Raw genomic sequence first — 26654 nt, forward strand, 5'->3', positions numbered from 1 at the left:
CTTTGGGCTGGGGAGTTTCTCCCTTCACTCTGCCCAGAGAGAATCCACATGCCCACTTGTTTCCCTTACTAGTTCTGCAGCACAGCATCCAGACAGCAGCACAGGGCTTGGAATTTCTTTGCAGACTGAATCCTTGGGATACAGATATTAAACTCATAATCTACATGAGGAAAGTATAAAGGGCTGTCTTTCACCCCCACTTTATTTACTAAGTGCCAATAATAAATAAGGAGCCTGGATTTCTCGTAGACAGTCTTGTGCCAAACTAAAGCGAAACCCAAAAGCTTTCATTGTCTCAGTGTAAATCTCTCTCCATTTCTGACCATATAATCTAGTGAGAAGCAGCAGAAATTCAGCCTGCCCCTAAGGACTGTTTCCTGTAAACACTTCCTACAAATTGCAGCAACAAAATAAGACAACGGCAGTAACAGTAACCAGCAGTGGAAAAACCACAGACAGGGCAGGATGGCTGGCAGGAGGTCGGCTGGTGTCATTTTAATGTTGAACAATTTAGGGATTTTTTTTTTAAATTATTATTTCAACCCTGAATATAAGCTGTGTAAATGTTTATCCCACCTCCCACAGCGAGCTCAGGAGTGTCAGTAGCAGGCTGAAGGTATGTGTTAGTAGGCTACAACTAAAGTTTATTACCTGTGAGACATAGACAAAGTATTCTCTAAACCTAATCTCTTACTCTGCATAATGGAGAGACTAGCATTTAATATAAATCGCGAAAGGTAGTTGAAATAGAGAATTAAGTGCTGCACTCAAGTTGGAATCTCACACGGAAAATATGTCTATGTCCCTTAACCCTACCATATACATATCGCCCTACAAACAAAACACATCATACAAAGCAGAGGGCTCCAACAAGTCAAAATAATAATGGCATGTGCCGTGTTTAAAGCGCGAAAATACTATAGGCCACTTAGTCTGCTGGGCCAAGGATAGGCCTTTGTTCTTCAAACTTCCTACTCCTCCTCCCTTGGTCTCCCCACAGACAATGCTTCAGAAGGCACTGTCTCAAAGAACTAAATGATGTGATAACAGAATAAATACTTGTTTCCCAAGTGTTTGAAGTAAAGCTTAAGGTTTGGGCGAAAAGGCAGAGAGGGAGCCAAAACCTAACCCAAAGGAATTCTCAACTGCTCATGGTGGGTGGGAAACAATAGAATGGAAATACTGGCCTACTGAAAGGGCGGAGTCATTGAAAGAGGGTCAGAGAAGGGCAGCTAGCACAGAGGTCTAGGTCTTTCAGCTTATCCTTCAGTTAGGGAAAGAGGAACGAGCTCCAAATGATCATGGCCAATTATTTTTAATCACTTAGACCTTCATCGAGCACTTCTTTGGTGCCAGGTACTGTGTTATTTTTCAAGCTAATGAGGATGCCTAAGACAGGCAGTATTGCTGCATTCGGGAAGGCCTCTATTTATGTTGTTAAGCTGAACAGCGCTTTCCCAAAAGGAAAAGTAAGAACACAGTACAAAGTTCTACTTTTCTGAAGACCCAGTTATGCCTTATTGTCATTAAAATACAGCCTTGGGCATGTTTAGCCATTTAGAAGATTGACTTTTCCAAATGAGGAATGATCTGGAAGTTCTCCTGCAGCTCTAATATTGTACAGTTCTGTGATGTCTGGGAAAAGATAAATCTAAAAGGAACTTCTGGAAGCCCAGAACCACTTCACGTGGCTTCCTGTAATAACGTCCCACACCTAGTTAATCCTTTTGATCCCACCCTGCCTCCCTCACTGTACCATTTAGTGAGGGAGTTTGTGCTCTTAGTTATTTAAATCTCAGCTGCCTCTCTGGACCTTGAGTTCCTTGAACACGGGACAGCACAATTCATGTTTCTTATCTATCCAACATCCTCCAATCATATCTTTCCCCCGACTTCCATTCTTTCCACTCTCCCCTTTGTCCACCATCTTGGTTATCCATTCCTTTAGTGGACCAAGCTTTTATCTGCCTTGGGGACTTTGTACTGTGTTCTCCACCTGAAATGCTTTCCTCTGACACTCAGATGGCTGAATCCCTCTTGCTATGCAGATCTCAGAGTAAGCATCACTTACACAGTGGACCTATAGAACCTAGCTGGCCTTCCTTTGTTACTCACCCTATTTCAATTATCTGCATATTAGTTTATTATCTGACATGTCTCTAGGGTTTATTGTTTGTCTCCCCAAAATAGAAAGTAGTCTCTGTGAAGCGGGGAGAGGATCTATGTTATTTTCTGTAGTATCCCTGGCCCATGGGAGGTGCTTAACAAATGAAATAGTTTACTAATGTTCCTATTATATATTTCTGAACACATAACTGCCTCTCAATAAAATGTAGATTTCTTCCTTTCACCTAATAATTAAGGGTATATTTCCATATAGTCACTTTACAACTCACTATAAAAAGAAAACAAAATCAGAGCAAACTAAAACCCCTCAGGTGTTAGCTTTTTTATTACATATTGCATATTACACTTCTCAGTTGTTTCAGAAAACCAAGGGACTAGATTTTAGGAATGATATACAATGAAGATTTTTAAATCAAGGCTGTTCTTTTGGTCCCAAGGGATCATTAAACAATCATTTTAAAAAACGTTTTTTCAAGAAAACTAAAGTAGTTGGTCTCTTTTTAATAGCATTGAATGAATACTTTGTCAAGTTCAGAGAATCAAACCATTGGAAGGGTGGCCATCAAGGCTTTCATTCACCCAGCTTATTTAAAATGTCAATTTAGCCTTTTTCCAAGGACCACAGGTAATCTTCCAATGAGTCAGAAAATAATATATATTCTTTTATTCTCTCCTCTTAACATTATCTCCCAAATTCTCCTTTGACCCCAATTCTTTGTCTATAAAGACAGAATTTAAAATGAGAAGTCCACTAGGTCCCATAATTCTTTTTTCTGTTTTCAGCTGAAAGTCCTCTGGCCTATTCTGTTGATAACCAACTCAGTTTTGCAGATGAGGAGTGATCATGTTTATAAGGTATTGGCAGCTGACTGAGGAGAACTGCCCTTTCCTTAGCATTTAAAGACAGTGATAACAAGCTACCTTTCCAAGACTGTCAGAATTTAGTCAGGGAGGCAGCCTGGGGCTCTTAAGGTGTCTTCCTAGCACTCTATGATTGCCTGACAAAGTCTGTAAAATTACCTGTACCCTTAGTAGATGATGGTAGAATGTCACAGTGCATTTGCAGATATATAGCAATCAAGGGGGAAACCCTCTTAATTAATGATGCTATATAAATTTGGTTGGTAGAAAAGAATGCTGTCCTAACCGGTATGACTTCTGTCATGTAATCCACTTTCGCCAAGAGCTTCTGAACCTCTTGCCCAGCCTGAGGACACAGGGGATAACATTGCCTCCTCACAGAGGATTTTCTTTTTCCTTTTCTCTTTGCGATCACAAAGTTCTTCTATAACTTTTCTACTATTAGAAAGCCTGAATGAACACTTACTACAAAACCCTTCTACTTTACTTTCCTTTAAAATATCCTTCTCTATGCAGATGAGACCGTGATAACAGGAGCCCTATTGTGCAGTGCCTAGTGTGTAGGTTTAAAGCCATAGCAGAATGACCACTGTTAGGTTGTCAGAAGTGGCAAGAGCTACAGCACACATGCAAGTGCTGCAAATGCTTACCACCAAGTTGGTAACTGCATTTTCATATCTGTGGTTATATAAACATACGTGTGCTTTCCTTGGGGTCTTCCAGAAAAACAGAACAAATATTGTGTGTGGTGTGTATATGTGTGTGGTGGAGGGAGGGAGGGAAGGAGAAAGAGAGAGAGAGAGAGAGAGAGAGAGAGAGAGAGAGAGAGAGAGAGAGAGAGAGAGAGAGAGAAAGAGAGAATGAGAGAGAATGAGAGAGAGAGCGCGCAGACAGACACAGAGAGATATTTTAAGGGCTTGACTCATGCAATTATAGAGACTGTCAAGTCCAAAATCTGCAGGGTGGACCTGAAAGCTAGACACCCAGGAAAGAACCAGTGTTATAGCTCAAATCCAAAGGCTTTCTGCTGGCAGAATTCTTTCTTGCTCAGGGAGGTGAGCTTTTGTTCTACTAAGGTCTTCAACTGATTGGATGAGATCCACCCACATTATAGAAAACAATCTGCTTTACTCAAAGTTGACTTATTAAACATTAATCTCATACAAACAACACCCTCAGAGAAACATCCAGAATAATATTTAACCAAATATCTAGGCACTTTGGCCCAGACAAGTTGATATATGAAATTAATTATCATGAGTCTACCCTTTGACAACTTGGCACACGAATACATCTTATATTTAATCTCCATAGAGACAATAATTAGGTTCAATTTCCACTTAACATGATATAATTATCCTACACATAACCAAAAACATACCTCTTGCCAGAAGAGGATGCAAAATCCTTGTAGGACATTTACTCTTCTCTTTGATATCTTGTAACTTAAATACTATGATGTAAAGTTCATAAATGTTAAAAGACTGTGATATAAAGTCAATACATTTTATATTACATGGCAAGGGGGTAAGAGAGAGAAAAAAACAAAGATGTTTACACAAACACAAACATTCTGTAAATATAGGACATATTTGATGAATAAATCTCTCTGTGGGGCTCACCACAATTTTTTCTACTTATTTCTCAGCTTTTGAATTCTAAGAAAAACATTAAAATCCCTGTTCCTTGGCTTGTGACACATTTTAGTGAGAGATGTTCATTCTAGCTAGTTAATGAGAGTAAATTCATTTCTGTTTTTATTAATATATACTGGATCAGAGCTTCCATGATTAGCTGTCATAGCCTGATTCTCTAAGAGCATCAGACACTTTTGGCAATACTATTTGCTTTTGAATCGTGATTACAAAATCCCTTTAACAGATAAGATTAGTTGTCAGAAAAGAACTGCTTGATGGTTTGGCTAAGAGTTTCAGACATATCAACTTCTGTTATTTTTTAGTGTGTGTTACAATATCAACTTTGTTTCATAATCACCACTTCACAAAAAGATAGAAATGAAATCTGAAAGAATGGAAATAAGCTTTTGTATAAGACCACAAGAAAATTAAAGAGAAAGAAAACAAATATGAACAAAAGATAGATATCATGAATAATGCCTCACTTTCTAAGCTAAATATGGTCACTTTAAAGAAGTTACTATAATGTCGTTTATAATACCTTACCCTCAAAATTGCAAGAAGACAATATCATTAGTATCTACAATGATTCTATTTCACATTCATAAAATGTTGCTTAAAAATCTAAAGCTTTAGAACACAAACATAGATCATCATGATAGCCCTATTTGAAATTCATTTTTCAAATTATGTTGTTTATATACATCTTCATATACCAGCACAAATCCAGTTTGGCAAGTTTTGTTTAACAAGCTTGAATTTACTTTTTAAAAGCAAAAGCATTTTCTTTTAATTCTCTACCCACATTGTAAATACTATACTTTGATGTTCACAAGCTGCTCTTGTAAGCATCCTTGATGGCCCACTGCCTTCTGCCTTTTCCTTTTATAAAACAACCAAAGGGCAGACATAAGTCGGTACAACTGACACAGTTTCTGTCCAAGCTCCATTTACCACTCTCCTCTGCCGCCTTCTTTCTACCTCTTCCTACTTCCCATGTTTTTTCCCCTTCAGATTTTCATTTTCTTTACGATTATTAGTTTTTGTAAGGTTCACAGAGACCTTGTAAGGCTCCTAGGACTGCTATTCTTTTTCCATCTTTTTTCTTAAAACAGTTTCTGAGAATTAGAATTAATATTACAAACATTATATAATGTGTATGTATGCATTATATAATGTATTACATATTACATTATGTTATTAAAATGTTAATATCTTTAAAATGTTAGAATGTACCCTTATATAAAAATGTCAAAGAGGAATAAATAGACATAACTAAATTATTTCCAGGAAGAATAGTAAAAACGTGTCTAACACAGGTAACCTTGTTACAACATGGTACTTCTGCATCTAACATTATTTTCCCCATATGAGCCAATTATTTTTCCTTACAGAGCAATCCTTTCTGATTTTCACAGACAGCTTTCTGATAGTTTGTCTCACAAAGAGACCGGGTGAAGGCATGTGGTCTGCTCATTGTAGACTCATTGCCATTTCTAAAAATAATCCAACCACTACTCACCTTAGCTCTATTGTGTTCATATACTCATATATATGAAGGACAGCTCACAGGCAGCACATTAAATGACCTTTTTCTCTTTGTTTTAAAGTTCGAAACTATTGTATATACACGAAAGTTGGGGGTATTTATTTCAACAGCACCGCCGGCGTCACTTCATGCTTTTCACAGAATTGTGAACAGATTCTATTCGTGTTAAAAGGACCTCAGAAACTATGAACCTCCTTTCAATATTTCTGATAACCATGGAGCTCTCTCTTTAATTTTTCGCTAAAATCGCCTCTACTTCCAAGGCTATCTCTATCATTGTTAACTAGCATCAACTGGTAGAGTTCTTCCTTAGACCGTGTTCAAATATACTGACAAAAGTTTATTAAAGAATAGCGCTTCTATATATTCTAAAGCCAGGCACGATTGTGGTGCTAAGAATATACCGATTAGAAACGAACCTGTTCCTTTCTGCACTGTCCATGGTTTAGTGTATCTATTGTAACAGCTAACAACTGAATGATCACACTAACGGTCAGATGCTATGCTTTAGTGCTTTTTATACAATTTCTCCTTTAATCCTCACAATGACCTTTTATTAAACAAAACAAAACAAAACAAAACAAAAACAAAAACAAAAAACTGTCACTATTCCCTGATACACTCTTAAGACCCAAGGCTTAAAAAGAAGTAAACAGTTGTGTGATACAACATAGCTAGTAATGGCAAAACCAGAATGCAAATCTAGGTTTTTCCAATGCTGAAAGCTCTGCTTTCAACCAGCAAAATAGTCTACCTTCCTATCTGTTCCAAGTGACAGTCCTTCACATATCTGTAGGCAATCATTATTTTAACTTATATTATTAAAATAGTTATTTTAACTATTTTATTCATAATCTGTCCAGTTTATCTGCCTGAGTTTTCAATGGCAAAAATGACCGTCTCCTCCATAGAACCTAGCAGAGTGCTGGACAGAGAGGGATGTAATATATCTCACTCTTGTAAAACACACCCTGCATTTGCCTTAATGTTCTCCCTTTCCCAGCTTCCCGTGCCTGATGGCAAGACTACATACATCTCAGTCTGCATCTCATCCTTTACTTACTGCTCTTTCCCCCAAACAATTGTGCTCATGTTCAAGCTACTCTCATTGCAAAGCTCCATTCACCTTTTTGAAGTTGTAGAAAGAGAACCTGAGGAGTTTCCAGGAAATCCGACTTCATCTCTGTGTCTTAGCTTTTGTATTTCAATAGTTAGTTTTGAGCAAAGCACTTAACATCTTCAAGTATCCTGAGGGTTAACAGCCTTTTTTTTTTTTTTTTTAATCCAAAACCCACAGGGTGTTTGGAAAGGTCAGATAAGATTAGATATGGGAGAATGCTTTGAAAACTCCTGTGTTATGTACTTAAATATCTATAAGAACAGTGCAGCTGAACTATTAATATAAAAATTTCCTCAAAGAGCCAAAATTTTAATCAGTGGAAAAAGCTGATCGTCAATATTTCCGAAGATGGAAAGTTAGGGTTCCCAGAGCTAAACTGTTCATCAAAGTCTATTCCAAGGGCCTCAGCCCGCCTGGAGCTATTTTTTTTCTAAACCCTTTTGTTTACTGTCATTTTACACCTTCACAGAGAAGGGAGTTTCAGAATAAGAATCTTAGAGTTGATTTACTTCAATCAACTCTTATTTTACAAAGGAGTTTGCTGGAGTTTCCCTTCTCTAAATTCGAATTCTGTTCCCAGTCTCTGAGCCTCCCACGTTCATCATCGGCGCCTCTACCCTGCTATGCTCATCTTAGCCCCGCCCCCACCCCCATCCCCCATCCCCCCACCCTCTCCATTCCCTTTCCTAATCCTTCACTCTCTGCCCTGCTCCTGCCTCTCTCTGTGGGCCATTTCATTCCTGGGATAGGCTGTATTTATTATTGATCATTGGCCTAATTGCCTTATTACATGCAATTTTAAAGTTGTAAAATAAAGTCTTTAGATTTTGAAAACAATGTTTATATATGACCAAATAAAATATTTTTGTTAATAAAGGCAAAAATCCAAAAATTTTAAATTTGTTTTTTCTATGATAGACATATAACCTCCTGAAATATAGTCTTATATATTATGTATCTGGTATTTTGGAACACTCTTCTTGGGCAAAAAAACAAAAAGGTGGCAAAGGCTGAATATTTCAGTATGTTTAAAATAATAAAATGCATTAGGACATTTTAACATTAGCTGCAACTAAAATTCACCACGTTTTGAAAATCTATCATATTAGTCTGCTGTAAACTAATAAAACAAGAAAAGATCTATTAAAATACAAGAAAAATGACTTTGCTAAAAGAATGAAGTTGCATGTAATCTATTTTCTTGTATTTTTTAAGTGAGAAATTTTCCTAGTACCATTTTAACCATAATAAAATGTTCTTTAATACTCTGGAAATCCAAGATCTTACGCATAAAACGAATGATTGGGGTAAAATGGGCAGAAGGAAAAACCGTGTGAAAATCTTTTTAAAGAGCCCCGGGGAATCGGAAAAAATCAGCCATTGTGAAACACTGTTGGTTTAGTCTTGAGTAAAACAGCAGCAAAAACAAGTAATTTTGTTCATAACAAAGAGGAAGAGAAAATGGTGAGTCCAACAAAGGCAGAAACAGATTTTGCTCCAACTGCAAAGCTTCAGAAAGCTGAATTCTTAATTTACCTAATCTGAAGGAAAAGGAGGGTGCTTCTCTATGCTGAGCTGAACAGTCTATAGTCATACATTCATGCACTTGGGAGCAGGACCATCACGAAGATCAGATTTGAAAAACTTTGCTGTCAAACATACTTATATGCTATATGAGCATGGCTTAATATCTTTAAACAGAAAGGTTTTGAAATGACATTTTGCTGCTCACTGGAATAAATATCTGTCTATGAATTTGAAACCCTCTAAAACATTGTAATCGTTCAAGTCATGCAAAACTTTGTGGATCTTTGCTTAAAAAGCGATATTTATCTAAATGAGTAGGCAATTTCTAAGGTTCTCTCTAGCTTGAAGATATTATGTCCTGCCATATGTCTATTTTCCAGGAGCTTATCAGTCTTGTGACTGGGAACTGAGACAACAGAAGGTAGAGAATGATGAGCTTTGTGGTTTAGGGAGAAAAAAACAAGCTATAGGTCCAGTGAAGTATGAGATAGTAACAGTAATGACAAAATAAATTGTATTATTCTTTCAACCCATAGTCTGTAAACTCAATCATAGGGAAGGGGGATTTGCTCAGGTTTGTATAATCCTTTCTCCAAGTAAATGGAATTACACAGGGTGAAATCATTTGTCCAAAGTTGCACAGGTAATAAGCATGGAAGTTGGTGGGAAACTCAGGCGGCCTAACCACACAACAGGTGGTAAACTGTTCAGCAGTTCCTGCTTCTTAACCCAAGGCTCACTGGTCAGCTCTGAGGAGAGTCCAGTTGTCTGAAAGAATGTGGTTCAGGAGACTGAGAATGATTGTGGCTACTTGATCTAAGAAGGACATACTTTGAGAGAGGAAGCAACTGTTTTCTAGATATAAATATGAGAGTTCTTTTTTTAAGAAAATGAATCTAGAAATTATGTTTCTTTAGTTAAAAAAATTATATAAATAAGCCCTTCCTCTCCTTATATTAATTAAATGATCTAATTTTATATATTCTCTGAAATACTAAAATATTTCTGTAGTCCATGTGTTTTTAAACTGTGAATCACTTCATTTATATATTTGGTACATAAACTATTTACTGCTCTTGAATAAAAATGAATATATGATTTCAACATCTCCAGAAATTTGGGCTGAATTTTAAAATGTGATGAATCATTAGAAAATATGAAGAAACAATGCATAATTCTAAAAATATAAGAAAAATTATATTTTCTTTTAGGGAAAAAATGTGCACAATAATAATTCTTTCTCTTTAAGTTTTGCTTGAAAGATATCTAGAGATTTTAAACATCTCAAGTGTACAAGTTTGTGTTCTTGTTAAAAGGAGATTTCAAATAAAAGCCCAGGGAGAACATCAAGGTCTTATATTTTCACCCAGCAAAAGGACTGCCAGGTTAGAATCATGGCTCTTGTAAAAGACACCTTATTGTTTAACCAGTTCATTATCTGACTTCCTTTAAGCAAAGAACATTATCTGAATAGCCAATAATAGTACCAAAAAAAATACGCATTCTGAAAGTGTGGGGAAATTCATCCTACCTTGAAATTCTAATTTAAGAGGATGTTGCTAGTCATTACAGAACCAGCAATTAAAAAATGAACGTGTACAAAAACTAATAACTCAGGTTTCAAAGCCTAAAAACAGAAATAATAGAAAAGAGCCTAAACTTGTACAGCCTCTTTGCTCATTGTCAGAAAACTGCTGGGAATGCGTAAGAAAGTGAAGTCCAATAAAAAAAAGTATGAATGGTAGGATCACGGGTGATCCATTTTCTACTTTTCTCTATTTTCCATTTCATTCCTATGATGAATGAACATTGTTACTTTTATATTATATTAAAAAAAACTTTTTAAAAATTACTTTTGTTTCTTTAGCTATCAATGTCTGCATATGGCAATTGAGTAGGCCAGTCTTGTCCGCTGGTAGTAATGCAAAAAGATAGCAAGTATGAAAAACCTCAATAATTCTTTATTAAAAAAATCACAAAATAATATTTAATTTAAATTGTATTTCTATCAAGTAAAGTGGACTAGTTATCTCTAATATTTAACTCTCCTTAAGCTATGTATTAAGAGACTATATATCAGATTTAAAAAGTAAAGTACTCTGATGATGGCTGGCTTCGAATGAAAATATTCCATCCACTAAAACATATTTTCCATGGGAAATGATGGAATCATTTTTATCACAATTATTTCAGGAATTGGTAAAGGTTATCATAATCAAATTCATATTGCAACTAGAATATTGCTTTTGTAAAAAATCCATTTACAGGCTCATAAATTTGCACGTTGTGGAAAGTTGATTGTGGAGTAGCTTTAGCTAGGGTTTATCCTTGACACATGGAAGGCATTTAGAAAGTTTTAGTGAGAGTGCTGATTCGCTGAAGAAGAAAGGGCACACAAGAAAGGGCGATGTAGAAACCACAGCAGAAACAACTGCATCCCTCAGATTCAAATTCTAAGAAAACTACTAATATACTAGAAGAATATTTAACTTTCTAAACATCTAAAAGAACATAGATTCTAGTCTAGATACATTATAGTCAAATTGATAAAAACCAAAGATTAAGAAAAATTAAAGCAGCTAGTGAAAAAAAAACATATTACATTCAGGGTAACAATAATTACACAAGCACTGACTTCTTCTTAAACACTGTAGAGGCCAGAAGACATGGACCGACATCTTTAAATTGATGAAAGAAAGATAATGACATTCACTCAGAATTCCATATCTAGAAAAAATATCCTTTAAGAATGAAATGAAGATATTTTGATTCACGAAGCCATATCATGAAGATAAAAAAGAACCAAGCAATACCATTCTCAGAGAATCATTGAATTATAAGAAATGCTCACAAAGAAATGCTAAAAGAAATGATCCCTGAGGGAAATTTGAATCTTTAAAAAAAACTGAAGAACATCATAAATGGTAAACATCAGGGTAAATATTAAAGATGTTTTCTTTGGAATACACTGTACTGCAGGCTTTATTTCATATGTAGAAGTAACATTTTTGACAATGATAATGTAAAAGAAGGGAGGAAAGTGGGGAAAATGGAACTATACTGTTTCAAGATTTTGACAATGGTCTGTGAAAAAGTAAAAGTTATTTATTGTGATTCCTAGAGCCACCACTATGTCAATAAATAAATTAATATTGAATTCGAAAGAATACTCAAATAATCCTAGAGAAGTCAGGAAAGGAAGAATAGGCAAACTAAGAAGAGAAGGGGCATGAGGATAATAAATAGCAAGATGGTACAGTTTTATCTAATCAAGTCAACAATTACATTAAGTATAAGTGGTCTAAACATTTCAAATAAAAAAATAGAGATTTTTGGATAGGATTAAAAGAAAACCTAACTATATGAAGTCTGTAAGAGAAGCACTTTAACTATAAGACACAGATAGGTCGAAGGTAAATGGATAAAAAAGATATACCATGTGAAGAATAGGCATAAGAAGGCTGACTTGGTTATATTAATATCAGAAAAAATAAACCTCAAAGATTTGTACCAAGATAAAGTGAGACATTTTGTAATGATAAAATGATTAATTAATCAGGAAAGTCATAACAATTATAAAGCGTATGTGCTTAATATCAGAGCTTCACAATATTTTCAGAAAAAGCTGACTGCATTAAAAGAAGCAGAGGATAATTCCACCACCATAGGTGGAGACTATAATAGTCCTGTCTCAGTAATTTATTGAACCACCAGCCCCTCCCTCACCAAAAAAGTCACTACACATAGACCTTGGTCTAGAAAGATCTTCATTAGATAAGTGCAGGAGGGACACTATGTCTTTGTAGCCTCATTGATGACAAAAATAATTAAAAAAAAATTTTTAAATAAGCGCATCTGAGATATTCCTGTTCATATTTCTCTACATGTTTTGCATTAATTTTTCTTATAACATAATTTTTCCAGCTCCAAAAATTACCCGAGCATCATTTTCTGGACCTGTCCTGTACAGATTCCCCTCCCATTCCATTCTCATTATATACCTTTGAGAAGCATTTATTTTTTAAATTGTAATGTTTTGTTCAACATAGCTTTTTCACAGTAAATGTGCAGTAGCTCTTTATAGCAGTCTTAATTTGTGGATGGCTTGTTTATTTTGTGGTTGTTCTACTAATGGTCCAAAATGACATAAATAGGCCGATTCACTTTCATGTTTCTTCATCTTTCTTCAAAAGACATAAAACAAGACAGAACAATTTTTTTTGACAGATGAAATTGATAATAAGTTTAGACCATAAGCCTGGTCTTTGAAAAAAAAAAAAGCATCAGAAAGGTTTTTACTTCCCTTCCGAACCCCTCCAACTTCTGCTAATCTCTGACTTTTTTTATGAAGGTATAGTCTCTGACTTTTTTTATGAAGAAAAGATTAAAGCACAAATTTAGCTCACGCTGCTTCGCAGAAGAGAGCCTCTTTTTCCTATGAAGTGAGATGGAGAACTGGACACACAGGGTCTCCATCCCACTCCCAGGCCTAGTATTTTCTGGTTGTAAGTTTTAAATATGTCAGCTAACTTATCTCACCTTTTGATCTAATCTCTCACACAGAGAGGAGAACCCCCCTTCCTCTCTCACAGGATTGCCACAGACACTAAATTAGAGTTTTGTGAATCCACTTTGTAAAACCATGAGGCTTAGTACAAATATTAGGTGTCATCACTGGTTCTCTGTTTAATTAGAAAAAGTGAAAGCTCTAGTAGCACTCTCTTAATTATTTTAGCTCCTTTCGCTTAATCTTCCCTTTTTAATTCCAACGTCTTTACTTGGTGCAAATAGGCCTCATGGCTCAATGTGTTTGAAAAAGAACAAAAAAAAATACCTTCTTTCTCCTATGAGAACATACCCTACCCTTTGCTGAGTGCAATTTATGTAACTGGAAGCATATTTTCAGATCCTAGGAAGTGGCATTCTTTTGATTCTGATTAGATTTATACACCTGGATCGATAGAATAAGTCATATCTGCCCTCCACGAAGCATTCTGAAGTATGACTCACCTTAGCTTTTTTAATCTCTTCCTTCCCCTGGAAGAAAAACTGGGACCAATGTATTTGTCTTCCTTATCATGTCCCTCTGTCACCCACTCCAGAAAATAGACTCATTTCTCTGTCTCACCCAACTCTTTAATATACTTCAAAAACCAGAAATCTGTACCTGATAGTATATTTGCTTTAGCTACTGAAAAAGAAGATACATAGCTGCTGAAAAGAAGATATGAATTATTTTAAAAAAATGATTTTGAAGTATATTTAAGGGCTGGACTAGGTATAAACAAACAAAACCAAAAATTTGCCCTACACCTTGTCTTGGTGTAGGATTTTACTACAGAATGCTTTCTGTATATCATAGGGCAAGAGTGTATTTTTCCAATAAATACCTGAATCATCATTAGTCCAGAAGGTTCTTGGATCAGGCTTGGTCAGGATGTTGGCATGATTACATGGCTCTTTCACCTTGAAAATATAAGGAGAAAAGAGGTAATGTGAAAACGACTTTACCACTTCAGCTGTTTCAGGATTACAGTTCATTAGGTAAGATTTTAAGGATGACATTAGCACATTATGGCACCTCTGTTCCCTGATAAAGGTGACAAATCATTCTAGTTTGTTTGGGAGTGAAGCGTTTCCCAAGATATAGGACTTTGAGTCCTGGGCAAGCCCAAATGGTTGGTCACCCCAAGCCCAGCACAGATTCACTGCCAGGGCTCATAGCTGGGTGAGCACACAGAGGTGGAGTTCAGGCCCCAATGGCAACCTCACCTCCTGCTTTTTGCAGTATATGAACTGCACAGCTATATGCAGAAGCCCTGGATAATTAGCAAACTTATTTGTATAAGAACATTCATCACATAAAAAAGCATTTTGGATTTCTACCTAACAAATAGTACTTTTAGTGTGTGTGTATAATGCTTGGAAAAATACATGTAAAAGAAGAGCTACTTTTAATCAGTAGCACAGTAGCATTTTAAAATGAATTCTTATTTTATAGCCATATAAGAATCTATATTTTTAAATAGTAGCACATGCATATATGCAATGTGTATCATTCATTCAACCTAAAGGCTCTGCCTAGTACACATCTAACTAATAGATTCCTTATAATAGTTCCAGAGAAGAGCAATAATTTTTTCTTTTTTTTAACTTTATACTATTGTGATGTGTGGTTTTCAAACACATTTTCAATTGGGGAAATATAAACCTTAGGGTTAAAAAAGGCCTTCCATTTAAATATGCTTCATAGTGTGGTAATTTGATTATGGTGAAGTCTCTAGTATTTACTATTTCATAGATAAATTCCTTCCATTGTAATGAAGTACTCAAAAATGTCACAAACTAAATTGTTTAGTTCCAATGACATTTTCTTTCCATAGCAAGTCCTATTGATGAAGGAAGCGGTGCTTCGATTTACAATCTGGCACAAACTCTCTTGTTGTGAACTAGTATGAAAGAATGTGTGGAAATCAGTTATTTGCACCCTCATTGTTCACTACAACATTATTCACAATAGCCAAGATGAAAAAACAACCTAAATGTCCATGGACAGATGACTGGATAAAAAAAAATATGGCTTATATATATAATGAAATATTATTCTACTTTAAAAAAAGAAGAAAATCCTGCCATGTACATCAACATGGATGAACCTTTGAGAATTATGCTAAGTGAAATAAGCTAGACACAAAAGGACAGATACTGCATGATACTACTTAGAAGAGGTATCTGAAGTCAAACGCATAGAAGCAGGGTCTGTAAGAGGAGGAAATGGGAAGCTGCTGTTCAGTAAGTATAAGGCTTCAGTCATGCAAGATGATTAAGTTCTGAGACCTGCCGATCCACACTGTGCCTGTAATTAACATTACTCTATTTATACACTTAAAAATTTGTTAAGATGATAAATTTCATGTGAAGTGTTCTTACCACAATTAAAATCTTATGTCAGATAAGATAAAGGTAGATAAAATATTTCATACGTAAATATGTAAGTGGTATACATTTTATTGGTGGAATTTCCTGGTAATGTAATAGGTTTTTATCTTATAGTAAACATGATTTTAGTAGTAAAACTATGGTAAAAAAAAATACATTAAAATGTAAATCTCAAGGGAAAACAACAACAACAATATGTGGACCAGCACTACTCTGCAGATGACATTTTGAACAGCTCTGTGAAATATCTCTCAAACCCCACTAGGTAGCCTCAGGCTATATTCCTTCATAGGATTTGTCAATTACACTAAAGGATTGCTCCAATTGTTGGAAAGCTCTTTGTAAATTGAACTGCAATCTGGATCCTTAAAACTCTCCTCACTGAGTCTAGCCCGCTCTTAGGTTATATAAAATAGATCTATTCTCTTTCATAAAATATCTCTAATATTTGAAAGTAGCTACTATGTGTTACCTTAGCCTACCATTCATAGGTTAGCCGTCCTTCTTCCCTTCCATTCTTCCTTATGAAGTGGTGTTAAGTCTTTTTGCTGAGATCATTCTGCCCCAGAAATCATCCTCTCTGGCATGTGAGCTAATCCATTGGGAGCAACCAAGGCCAGGGCCTGGGCCCAGGCCAAATAATAGCCACTAAAATAAGGAATTGGTTTTGAGATGGCTTTTGGAAAGGACTATAAACATTATTTCCAGATGTGAGTAATTAAAATGTTTCCAAGAACCTATAAATAATTCTCTATTATTTAGCCGCTTTCTTATGCTTCTTATTCTAAAAAGTCCTAATTGATTTTATAACTATAGATGCATTTGGGAAAATTGCTGTGTATGAGCATTCTTTCTGCATTAAGCTCTAATTACCTTGTGTCTTTGTGGTGTTTGCGTCAAACAAATATCATTCCTCCAAATCTCATTTACTTATGAATGATTCTTTATCACTATTTGTTGGAAAAATCTTCTATTGAAGCTGTTCCTGTTAAGTTCAGGGCCATCAAAAATTTCTTCTCGCTCTTCATGTTCTTATCGTGCAATAGAACATATGATTCTTCATGATCCCCAAGCATCAAAGTACACACAGCAAATTATAGAATGCACACAGTTTATTTTCAGCATGAGTTTATATGTATTCATTAATAACTATATATTCTGCAACAATTTGTAAGCAAATTGACTACTGACTTCTGTAGTGTTAGGTGCTTCATAGAAGTGAGAAAATTTGTTATGAGATTTCAATCCTGCTGAGTCTTCGCAAGATACCTGCGGCTGAAGAAGAGGCCCGTACTTAGAGTATGACCCCTGGCTGAATCCACAATGAGGTCCTTGGTTTTTTTTTTTTCTTTCCCTGGGAAAGGAATATGCACCTTGTACTTGTGATTGAAGAGAGGTGAAAAGGTGATGATATAACAAGAACAGCAGAACATTAGGGACTTTTTAAACATTTTATTATGGAAAATTTCACGTATACATAAAAGTAAACAGTATAATAAACCCCTGTGTACCTATTATCCGGTTTTAATGATTATTAACATTTTGCCAGTCTTATTTCATCTATCCTCCTTTTTTAGGGTGCAATATTTTAAAGCAAATTGCAAACATCATGACATTTTATCTATAATTTCTTTAGAATGTGTTTCTAACTGATGACTTTTTTTATATAACCATCATGCCATTATCGCAACTGAGAACTTTAACGATAATTAGATTTATTAAAGTTTAATGAGGGTTATTAAAGTTTATTTAATAAATGATAGCATGCACAGTCTGAAAAACAATGAATACTTGCGCTATTTTGCATATAGAGCAATTTGGAAATGATGATTAAAAAAGAAATCCTTTAAAATTATAAGCTCTATGAAGTCAATGGAAATTCTCTCCTATTTAAATCCTTATAGTTTTTTTGGGGGGGGGGAAGGAGGGAGAGTCATCATAAAAAATTATTTTTCTAATAAAAGTGATATTGTCTTTCAACTTATTTTCAGTGCATCCCTGGAGGGAAAGAAAAGAGAATTTTCTTGCCTGATAGAATTAAAAATTGTGAAGGTTAAGGGAGGAGGAACGTCGTTGCCCAGTACTTAATCTGTATAGTTTCAAAATCTAAAAGTGCTTTTATAAATTACGATAACATTAGGACAATAGAAAGATAGGGGCATTTAAATGAGGATAGGACTTGAATATTAGAGGATAGGGTTCATGAGAATATCACATTTAGGGAGATGCCAGATGTTCAGAAATTTTGGACAAGCTCTGAGGAATGAACCTGGAAATACATCATTAAATTTCCACTGACATGAGCAAATAGCCTGTCTTAATTCCATAAAGTGTCTCCAATTAATGGCAAGTTGGAATATTGGTAGAATTGCTAGAAAGAAAAAAGTTGTGGTCATCTTTCTCTATGCCCTCTCATCCTGATTTAAAAAATGTCGGTTCAAAACGAATAAATATAGATGCATATATTAATAATTTAAAAATCACCTGTGATGATGATATAGGAAAAATAAATGAGAACTTATAGATTTCTCCTTGATTTATTTTTCACTTATTCATAATAATTTATATATGATTTTACATAAATCGTTTTAGCAGTATATGATAAAGTCATTAGCTTTTCCTAAAACACAAACAGAAATTCTCAAAATGTCTGTCTCTTATCACCCAAGGAAGTTGGTTCTCCCCCATCTCAGTTTATCTGATGTTCAAAAGTAAGAACACTTTATATCTAGGGAAATAAAATTTTGCTTCTCTTACTCTTTAAGTGAGGCTTTAAAAACAGTCCCTTGGACACTATTACAGAATGTAAAGCCACCTTGCAAATACTAATTTTGAATTCTGTTTTGAGTACCCAGGTGGAAGAAAAGTCTTCCTTGATTATTTCTCTTAGATGGGTTTATCACATCCAACAAATAGTTATAGAGTATTTGTTACAAGTAAGGTCAGCTGCCCTGGTTGTTACAAGGACATAAAGGAAACTTGTTGATCATGAAGACTTTATATTCTGATATGGGAGCAGGACACAGACAGCCACAAAGTGATGTGAAACCTGATATTAAGTACTTCTAAGCCCAGTGTGAAGACTGTACTATAGCTATTACATTTTGTCATTATTTAAAGAAGGAAACAATACTTTGGGCAAAGTTGTCAAGCAAGAAGGGAGGACCTGAACAGGTTTTTAAAACACTGACATTGTTTGGCTTGTTGGGCAGGCAGCAGAAACATACCGAGGTGGGCGGGACAATACCAACAAAGGCGTGGAGGCAGAACTTAATGAGGTGTGTTTAGGCAACTGCTGACTGCGTGATTTCCTGGGAATAGAAAGCTCATGGGAGAAGTGACTGGAAACTGGGTAGAAGCCAGATGGTGAAAGGTTTTGAACTTCCATATGTCCTTTACTTTGAAGAAACTCAAGGGCCTTTGCCATTTGTACGAAAGACCAGAGTCAGAAAACACCAAAGCTGAGGAGATTGGGAGGCTGCTATACCATAAAAGGAAAGTTGATGAGAGCATGATGAACCTGGGGACTATGAAAATGCAAAGAGAGGCATGGTGTGAAGGGCAGCTGAAATGATTTGATAAAATTTGACAAATGACTGCTAGGTGGAGGGCCAGGGGAGGGAGGGAGCAATTGGGGGGGATCATTTTATGAACTATATATATGTCTAACTAATGTACTATATACTTTAAACTAATATAAATAAATAAATTAAAAAAAATTGATGACCGAAAATGAAGGAATGTGAAAGAACACACAAATTTCAGAGCTTTGGAATTTGGTGACTAGGAGGATGGTCAAATGCTGTCACAACTATCCACAGTCTCTGGCAGCTAAAGGAATCACACTGTGTCATGGTTAAGCTAGCATGGCTGGCCTCTCTTGTGCATATAGGCCCTTTTTCAAATGCTGGGTCTGCTGTCCTCCTGGGAGCACTTACTGCATCTCTGACCTACCTAGACCATTTCCCTTTTGGGTGCTTAGTGGTGAGGTTTCACTCACGTGGTCATGGGCAGGTGGGGTTCTCCAGACTTCCTCTGGGCTACAGTCTTCCACTTGCACGTGACAGGATGAGAATCCATCCACATGATTTCGCTACAGCGAACATCCCACAGTTTGTGTATCTGATATCACTAACTTCACCCTCGTAAAGATGACAGTTTGGACAAGCACAGCAGGAGTCTGATAAAGAAGTTGCTGAAAGAATCTCATCCTTGGTCACAGGTCTTATGTTTTGGTCCATGCAAGCTAATGATTTATCCTCATTCATTTGCTTAACATCAATTGCATCCATATAACATGGAGCATAGGGGCCATTCCTGGCCCCTGAAAAGACTGTGATCTCAAGAAACTAAACAAATGTTCTTCCTTTTGTGGCTTTGTTTTATTTGCATTCTTGTTTGTTTTTGGTATTTTTTACTTTGTCACTTATGACTGTAAATTACTAAGGCAATTTGCCACTCGGCCTACTTTACTTATTTGTGTTTCCTGCCTGGCCCAGCAAATATTTTAGTTTTAACCTCTGGTCTACATAAAGTTAGGATAACCAGGTTAAAGCTTTATTAAATTAGGTGTTTTCTATATTTTATACCAATAGTACAATTCAGAGCATCAGTAATTTGGGGGAGCTGGAAACGATCTTTTTTCATCTCCCTGTTTGCCTTATGGATGAGGAAACCAAATATTAGAAGATAATGTAGCTTAAGTTAGTAACTGATTGAAGGCTGGAGTCCAAGTTCAACTTAGATTTCAAGATGTCAGTTGAAAAACTAGTATTAAAACTTGGATTTATCCTCAATTTTGGAATTAATTCAGTTATACATTTCAGTCAATAAATCTTTGTGGATAACTTACTGTATATTAGGCACAGTACTAGAAGCCACAGGCATAGATGGGAACCAGATGGACCTGTCCCTGGCCTCATAAAATTTATTTCTAATGCTGGTGGTTGAGATGAGTGCTATGGAAGAAATAAATAGAATGACATGAGTGAGGAGTGAGGTGATATGTGGTCATTTTAGATTCTTTAAGAGAGTCCATCTTCTTCCATATTTTTTCAATAATATCACCAGAATCAATGATCACACATCTGCATTTGTAAGTTAAAACACAAAGCTCACTAGGCACACAGAGTAGGTTTGACTGGAATTTAGGTTAAAACTTTATATATTCTATACCAAAGCATATAATTAAACTCTTAAAAATTATTTTGTGACACAGTGGTTTTGATTGTGTTCATCTCAGAAAAGGAAATCGATATGTGTTTATTGATTACATCTTTGTTTTGGTAGAACTCAAAAGATTAAAGTTGCCAAAGTCAATATGTCACAGAATAATAGTATTTTGTGGGATTTAACAGATGACTTAGTTCAGACTCCTTGTTTAACAAGTGAGAAAACAAATTTTGAAAGAGGCAAAATGGCTTACGGAAGCTCACACAGAGAGTAAAAAATTATTCATGTTGTTTATACTATATCCTCTGTGATTAAAAGATGGTCCCTTACATTTTAATGCAAAGTTGATAAAAATAATTATATATAGCTCCTTAGAGCATGGCTTTGGAGTCAGACAGAGCTGGAATAAAACATGGCAGGCCCACACTTGTATGTGGCCCAGGCAAGTTATACAGCAACCTTGTTTAGTCTTTGCTTCCTTGTTGGAAAAATTGGCAAAGTTAAAGTTAGCATTGGGGTTAGCTCCCCCAGGGTTCAAAATTGGTAGGATTTATTATTATCTATGGTCATATAATCAAACATGTTAACAGTATAATAACTTAAAATGGAGGCTGGAAGAGATAGAATCTTTTAATAGGAAAAGTTCACTCTGTTGATAAATTATCTATTGCAAATAATATTGACAAAAGTAAAAAGACTTCTTTCCAAGCATTGTGCTTGTTGAGCATGCAAGCTGCAACTTTCTTTGCTCAGATATCTGTATCACTCATCTTTTTCAGATATCTGCTCAATAGTCACCTCAGTGAAACTTCTGATACTATGAAATGCAAACTTCTTTCCCCCTTCCTGCTTGATATTTCTCCATTGCACTTAACACCTCCTCATGTATAATTATCTTATTCAATTTTATGCTCTTTTGTAAATTTCATGAGTCCTAAAAGGGTGCTTGGCACATAGTAGGCATTCAATAAACATTAGCTGAATTATTGAATTATTACTCCTTAAAAAGTTAAAAATGAAGACTACGAATCCCACCCGATTTAAGCTATTAGAACTAAAAGAAGATAGTTGTATGATAAAATGATGTGGTTTAACATGTCTTCTTATTTCTAGTGTTTTAACCATCCTGAATTCTTGATGTTAGGATGTTGAAGTGATTTAGGGTGAGATTCCTTTAGATTAGTTGATGCCTTCATAAATGATTAGGAGTGTAAGTAGCTAATCCCAACCAAGCAGTAAGGCTGGGACCTGGCCTGCTGTTAAGCTCCTAACATTGCCATTCAGTCCCTTTTTGTTTGTTTGTTCGTTTGTTTTGCATAAAGACGTGGAAAGTAGTTTAGGCTATACTCTGGTACTAAATATATTCAGCAGAAAAAAATTATGAATGATTGACCATTTTCATCTTTCAGGCTATCTATTATCTGTGACTATAAGCCAATATGTGGCTCAGAAAAAATAATTTTTCAAACCATTCGCATAGATTCAGCCTCAATTAAATAAATCATTTGGATTTATCCATGACTAGTTCACTTTTAGATCCCCTCCCCTCGCCCCCATCTAAGATATATTGCTTTTCAGTGGTTCTCAATCATTGCTACATATTACAATGAGGAACTTAAAAAAATAAATACCAGTGCCAGGAGAAGGAAGAGAGGGGAGTATCAGTATATTTTAGGCTCCCGGGGGGATCTCTTGCTTAAACCAACTCCTGCCAAACAGAAGCAATATGGATTAAGTGGTATTTATCCACTGGGTACAAGGAAAAAACTAAGTATGACTATTTCAGGGTCACTGTACCGCATAAGGACAATATAAAAAGTGATTCCCAGACCTAAGTTAGATGATCAAGAAATGTCCTCACCTAGGCTTTATGAGGAAAAAAGTAACATTGAAATATTTCTCTTTCTAAGTGACAATATATTCCTTAGTTTTTTTTTTGTTTGTTTGTTTTTTTTTTTTGCTTGAGCTTACCTCCAAAAAAAGTATTTGACAAGAGAAGAAAAAAATAGAAATTTGAATCAGATTTTATGTGAGATTCTGGGAGAAATGTTCTTACAGCTTTCCTATACAGAAGCTATGTCAGCTTCAAGGCCAATGTGATTATAATTTGCACTGTGCTATAATTCTTGATGTTCAATTTTCTTTTAATAAAAATGTCCTACAGTCAATCTTCCAATAACATTTTAGCTATAGAGTCTAAATTGTCAAGAGCAATTGCCAACAAATGCATGGTTTCTTTTTTCTTCTGTGAATGCAACTAGACATCTTCGTTTAATACCTGCTGTTTTTCTCATGTACTAGGCTGACTGTACAGTATTTAATGGTCTACAGGTCTAAAAATATTTCTTATATGCCTTGGCTTGCACAAAGTGCTTCTGCAAAACCAGTTAATAATCTGGCCATCCCAAGAGCCCAGAATATTGAGTTAATTTTTTACAGAGGTTCCCAGATGTGCTAAAAGGCTCACTCATAGAAGATCTGGCCAACATTTTTTTTGGATTTTGTTTGACCTTTCTTGTGTATGATATGGAACACATGTTGAAAACAATACCTGACCATTATGAAATATATTTTTTTTGCATAAGCAAAAACAACACGAATACATCTTTTACGAAGTTTTGAATGGCAGAGATGGAAGGTTTTCATTGCGAAACTCTGTTAGCATTTAGCCAAGTTAATCATACGTCTCGACAATGATTCTTTATCCAACATCTCCTTGGTATTCAGCGGGTAGGTCATTAGACCCATGGAGAAATAAGTGGGAGAATGTCCAGGGAATAAAAAAATCTACATAACATGTGGAGAAGTGGATAGTTTTACTAAGTACTGAATTTCAACTTTAAGAGGCACAGGTTCTGATCCCAGCCAGGTCACTTGAGCTCTTAACTTCTGGGAAGTAAGCAGCATAACAATGCAAGTCTGTGAGTGTTCCGAGAAGATCCACATTAGTTTTTTTCCCTTTGCAGGTATTTTCCATATGCGATTTTACTTTTACCTTTTCTTTCTGTCTATATTTTCTTTTCTGTTTATTTTTCAGTAGGTTCTAGGAAACCCTTACATGAATTGAGTTTGTATTTTTCATTTCTTATAGAGATCTTACAATATTTATGAAATATAATTGTGGATCCAGAGGTCAGTCAAAGGTTGCAAAGACATTCTAGATATTTAAAGGCAAGAGACTGCTACTAAGGAACAAATGATGATATTTTTAGTGGAAGTAAATGCCACTGCAATCTGGTGTTAAAGATTTCCCTAGACCTACAATAGCAAGCATTTCAAGTCACACTAAATTTCAGCATAATAATTACTGATAATATTTTTATGGTGTGTTGATGGTGGGCCAGGCACATTTATTATATCATTATTCAGTTAATCCTGACAACAATCTCTGGGCATTTTTCTTGTCTCTTTTTTGGGGGAGAAAAGGAAGTACAGACAAGTTAACCTTTACAACTTATGCGTTAAGTGACATCATCAAAATGGGAGACTAGGCATCTTCAAACTTCTGTCCCCAGATGGAAACATTGAAAAGAAAGCAGAATTGGTCAGAACCTAATTTATTAAAACTCTGGAGAACAGTTGAAAGTTTACGGCAACTAAAGGAAGACCGAATCAAAAAAATATGGAAGCGAGGGGGAACCTAAAAATGGTAAGAAACTTTTGTGTTGCTCTTATTTGCCCTCACCCTGCTCTCTCCCCAGCTCAGTGGCAGTCTTTAAGAGTCAGGTAGCCCTTATTCCTGCCATTCTCAGTCCCTGCTTCCTGGTTCTGGAATATATGTCTCTTTGAACCTGTCTGGGAGCTACCTACCAAAGCACTGACGTAAGCCGCTTATCACTCAGCCAGGCCAGAAAAGCAGTGAACATTTCTGGAAAACTTGTAAGGTGATAAAGTATAGCCTTCCAGGGTAAAAGATTATGCCTAACACCAAGGAGGAAAAGCATGCTGTTCAATGGGCTTCATGTTTACTAAGTCACTTTATGCTCGTAACATCCCTATGAGGAACGTGTTGTTATCATTATTCCCATTTTACACACGAGGAAGCTGAGGTAACTCGGAAAAGGTAAACGCAACTAGCAAGCCCAGGCTTTGTTTTCATGCCATGGTACTTCCAATTATGTACATATTTAAAGTCAAAGGACTTAGGTTAGAACTATTATACATGAGTATATTAATAAAATCTTACTTGAAAATTTTATTTGAAATTTACTCTTTTAACCTTTACTTATTTCTGCCTTTAGAGTTTATTTAATCTGTTTCAAAGAGAAGAACAAATGGAATTCATTCTCGATAGCTTCAGTGCTCACTTTCCCCCCAGATAGCATAAAATATATTTCTGTTTTGAGTATTAGTTTGTTATGGAAAAATAAAGATGATAAAATAGGATACCTTTCACAAAGTAGCGGTTAAAAGTTCACTAGGGACAAATCTTTATTTCTAAGAAATGGAAGTGTAAAAGGGGAGAGAGTAGAAAAAATACAAAAACCATATACTTTCTGAATAAAAATGAAGTCTTTCTATTGCTTATTATTTATAATTTAGATATTCCTAGACTGTAAATTCTGTGGAAGAAGGGGTTGTGTCTTGAATTTCTCACCAGTTAATTTTCAGTGTCTTAGCATAGCACTATACTAGCATTGATCGTAGTCATCGATCAATAGGAACTGGTCAAACGAATGAATGAAAACTCATGGTTTTACTTTTATCTACATATCTTGTTATTCAGTTTTGCTCAAAACCAGAAGGTATTCCAAGTAAACAGTTGCAAGTGATTGCTTATGTTACTTTATTTTCAATGTATCCCAACATCTCCCCTGGAGAGTTCCAAATACTGTTTACAAAGAGAATGAAAATTCAGTCCTTATACCTGCTTTGGTATTTGCTACAAATCACTGGGGCTGCAGAAGAGAGGTACTAGGGGGTAGATTTATAGTAAGGCTTTGTCTCATGCACACTGTGCATTTAAGTTACTGTAGCTTGGTCCCCAAATCCCCCTTATTCTTTCTATGGAGTATTTTAACCTAACAAGAGTAAGTCTAAAGCATTCAAGTATATAGAGAAAAATGAATCTGAACAGTCTATTAACACCTGCTAAAGTCACTCCATCCTGTTACATTTGCTCTATAACCATACAAAAGTGCCAGTTTCATTTATATTTGTCACATAGGCTTAATTTCTTAAAAGAAATGAAAGAATATCTTTCCTGAACATTCATAGAAGTGATCCATTTTTTAAAACCAAATTGATTACTGAGGGAAAAATTCCTGATTATCTCATGAAGTACCTGGAGAAAAGGAAGATCTGTCCCCAGGCCCACAACTGAATAATCACCAAGTTTCTCGTGGGTTCTTCCAGAACATGCTCGTTCATATATACACAGATGTATATCTGCAATGATTTCTTCTGTGTGTGTGTGTGTGTGTGTGTGTGTGTGTGTGTATGCATATACACTTTTGGGCTTTATTCTATGCAGAGAATAACAAGAATGAAGCCTCTGTTTTAGGCATAGGGAATTGGGTGATAAAAAAAGAAAACGGCTTGTTTAGAATCTTTGTCATTTCTTTTTTGAACTCAACACTTCTTTTATCAGTACCTTGTTTCCAAATTAAAGTCACTAAAAATTCTAATGCAAAATAACTAGTTCAGGGCATAGGAGTTTGTTGTGATAATTAACAGGACTTGACCTTGCAATTTAGCTGCTGAGTAAGGCTGGAAGATTAGC

The 26654-nt window shown here is 35.6% G+C and overlaps 1 protein-coding gene across 1 annotated transcript in view; it reads right to left on the reverse strand.

Moving 5' to 3' along the window:
- SGK1 (serum/glucocorticoid regulated kinase 1) overlaps positions 1–26654 on the reverse strand; it is a 101009-nt gene that overhangs the window by 12548 nt on the left and 61807 nt on the right. The window contains exon 3 of the mRNA XM_016155672.2: positions 14212–14287. Coding sequence (XP_016011158.2) covers positions 14212–14287 — 76 coding nt within the window. The remainder of the gene's footprint in view (positions 1–14211; positions 14288–26654) is intronic.

The sequence above is a fragment of the Rousettus aegyptiacus genome, unplaced genomic scaffold (assembly GCF_014176215.1).
Source record: "Rousettus aegyptiacus isolate mRouAeg1 unplaced genomic scaffold, mRouAeg1.p scaffold_m13_p_1, whole genome shotgun sequence".
Classification (NCBI taxonomy): Eukaryota; Metazoa; Chordata; class Mammalia; order Chiroptera; family Pteropodidae; genus Rousettus; species Rousettus aegyptiacus.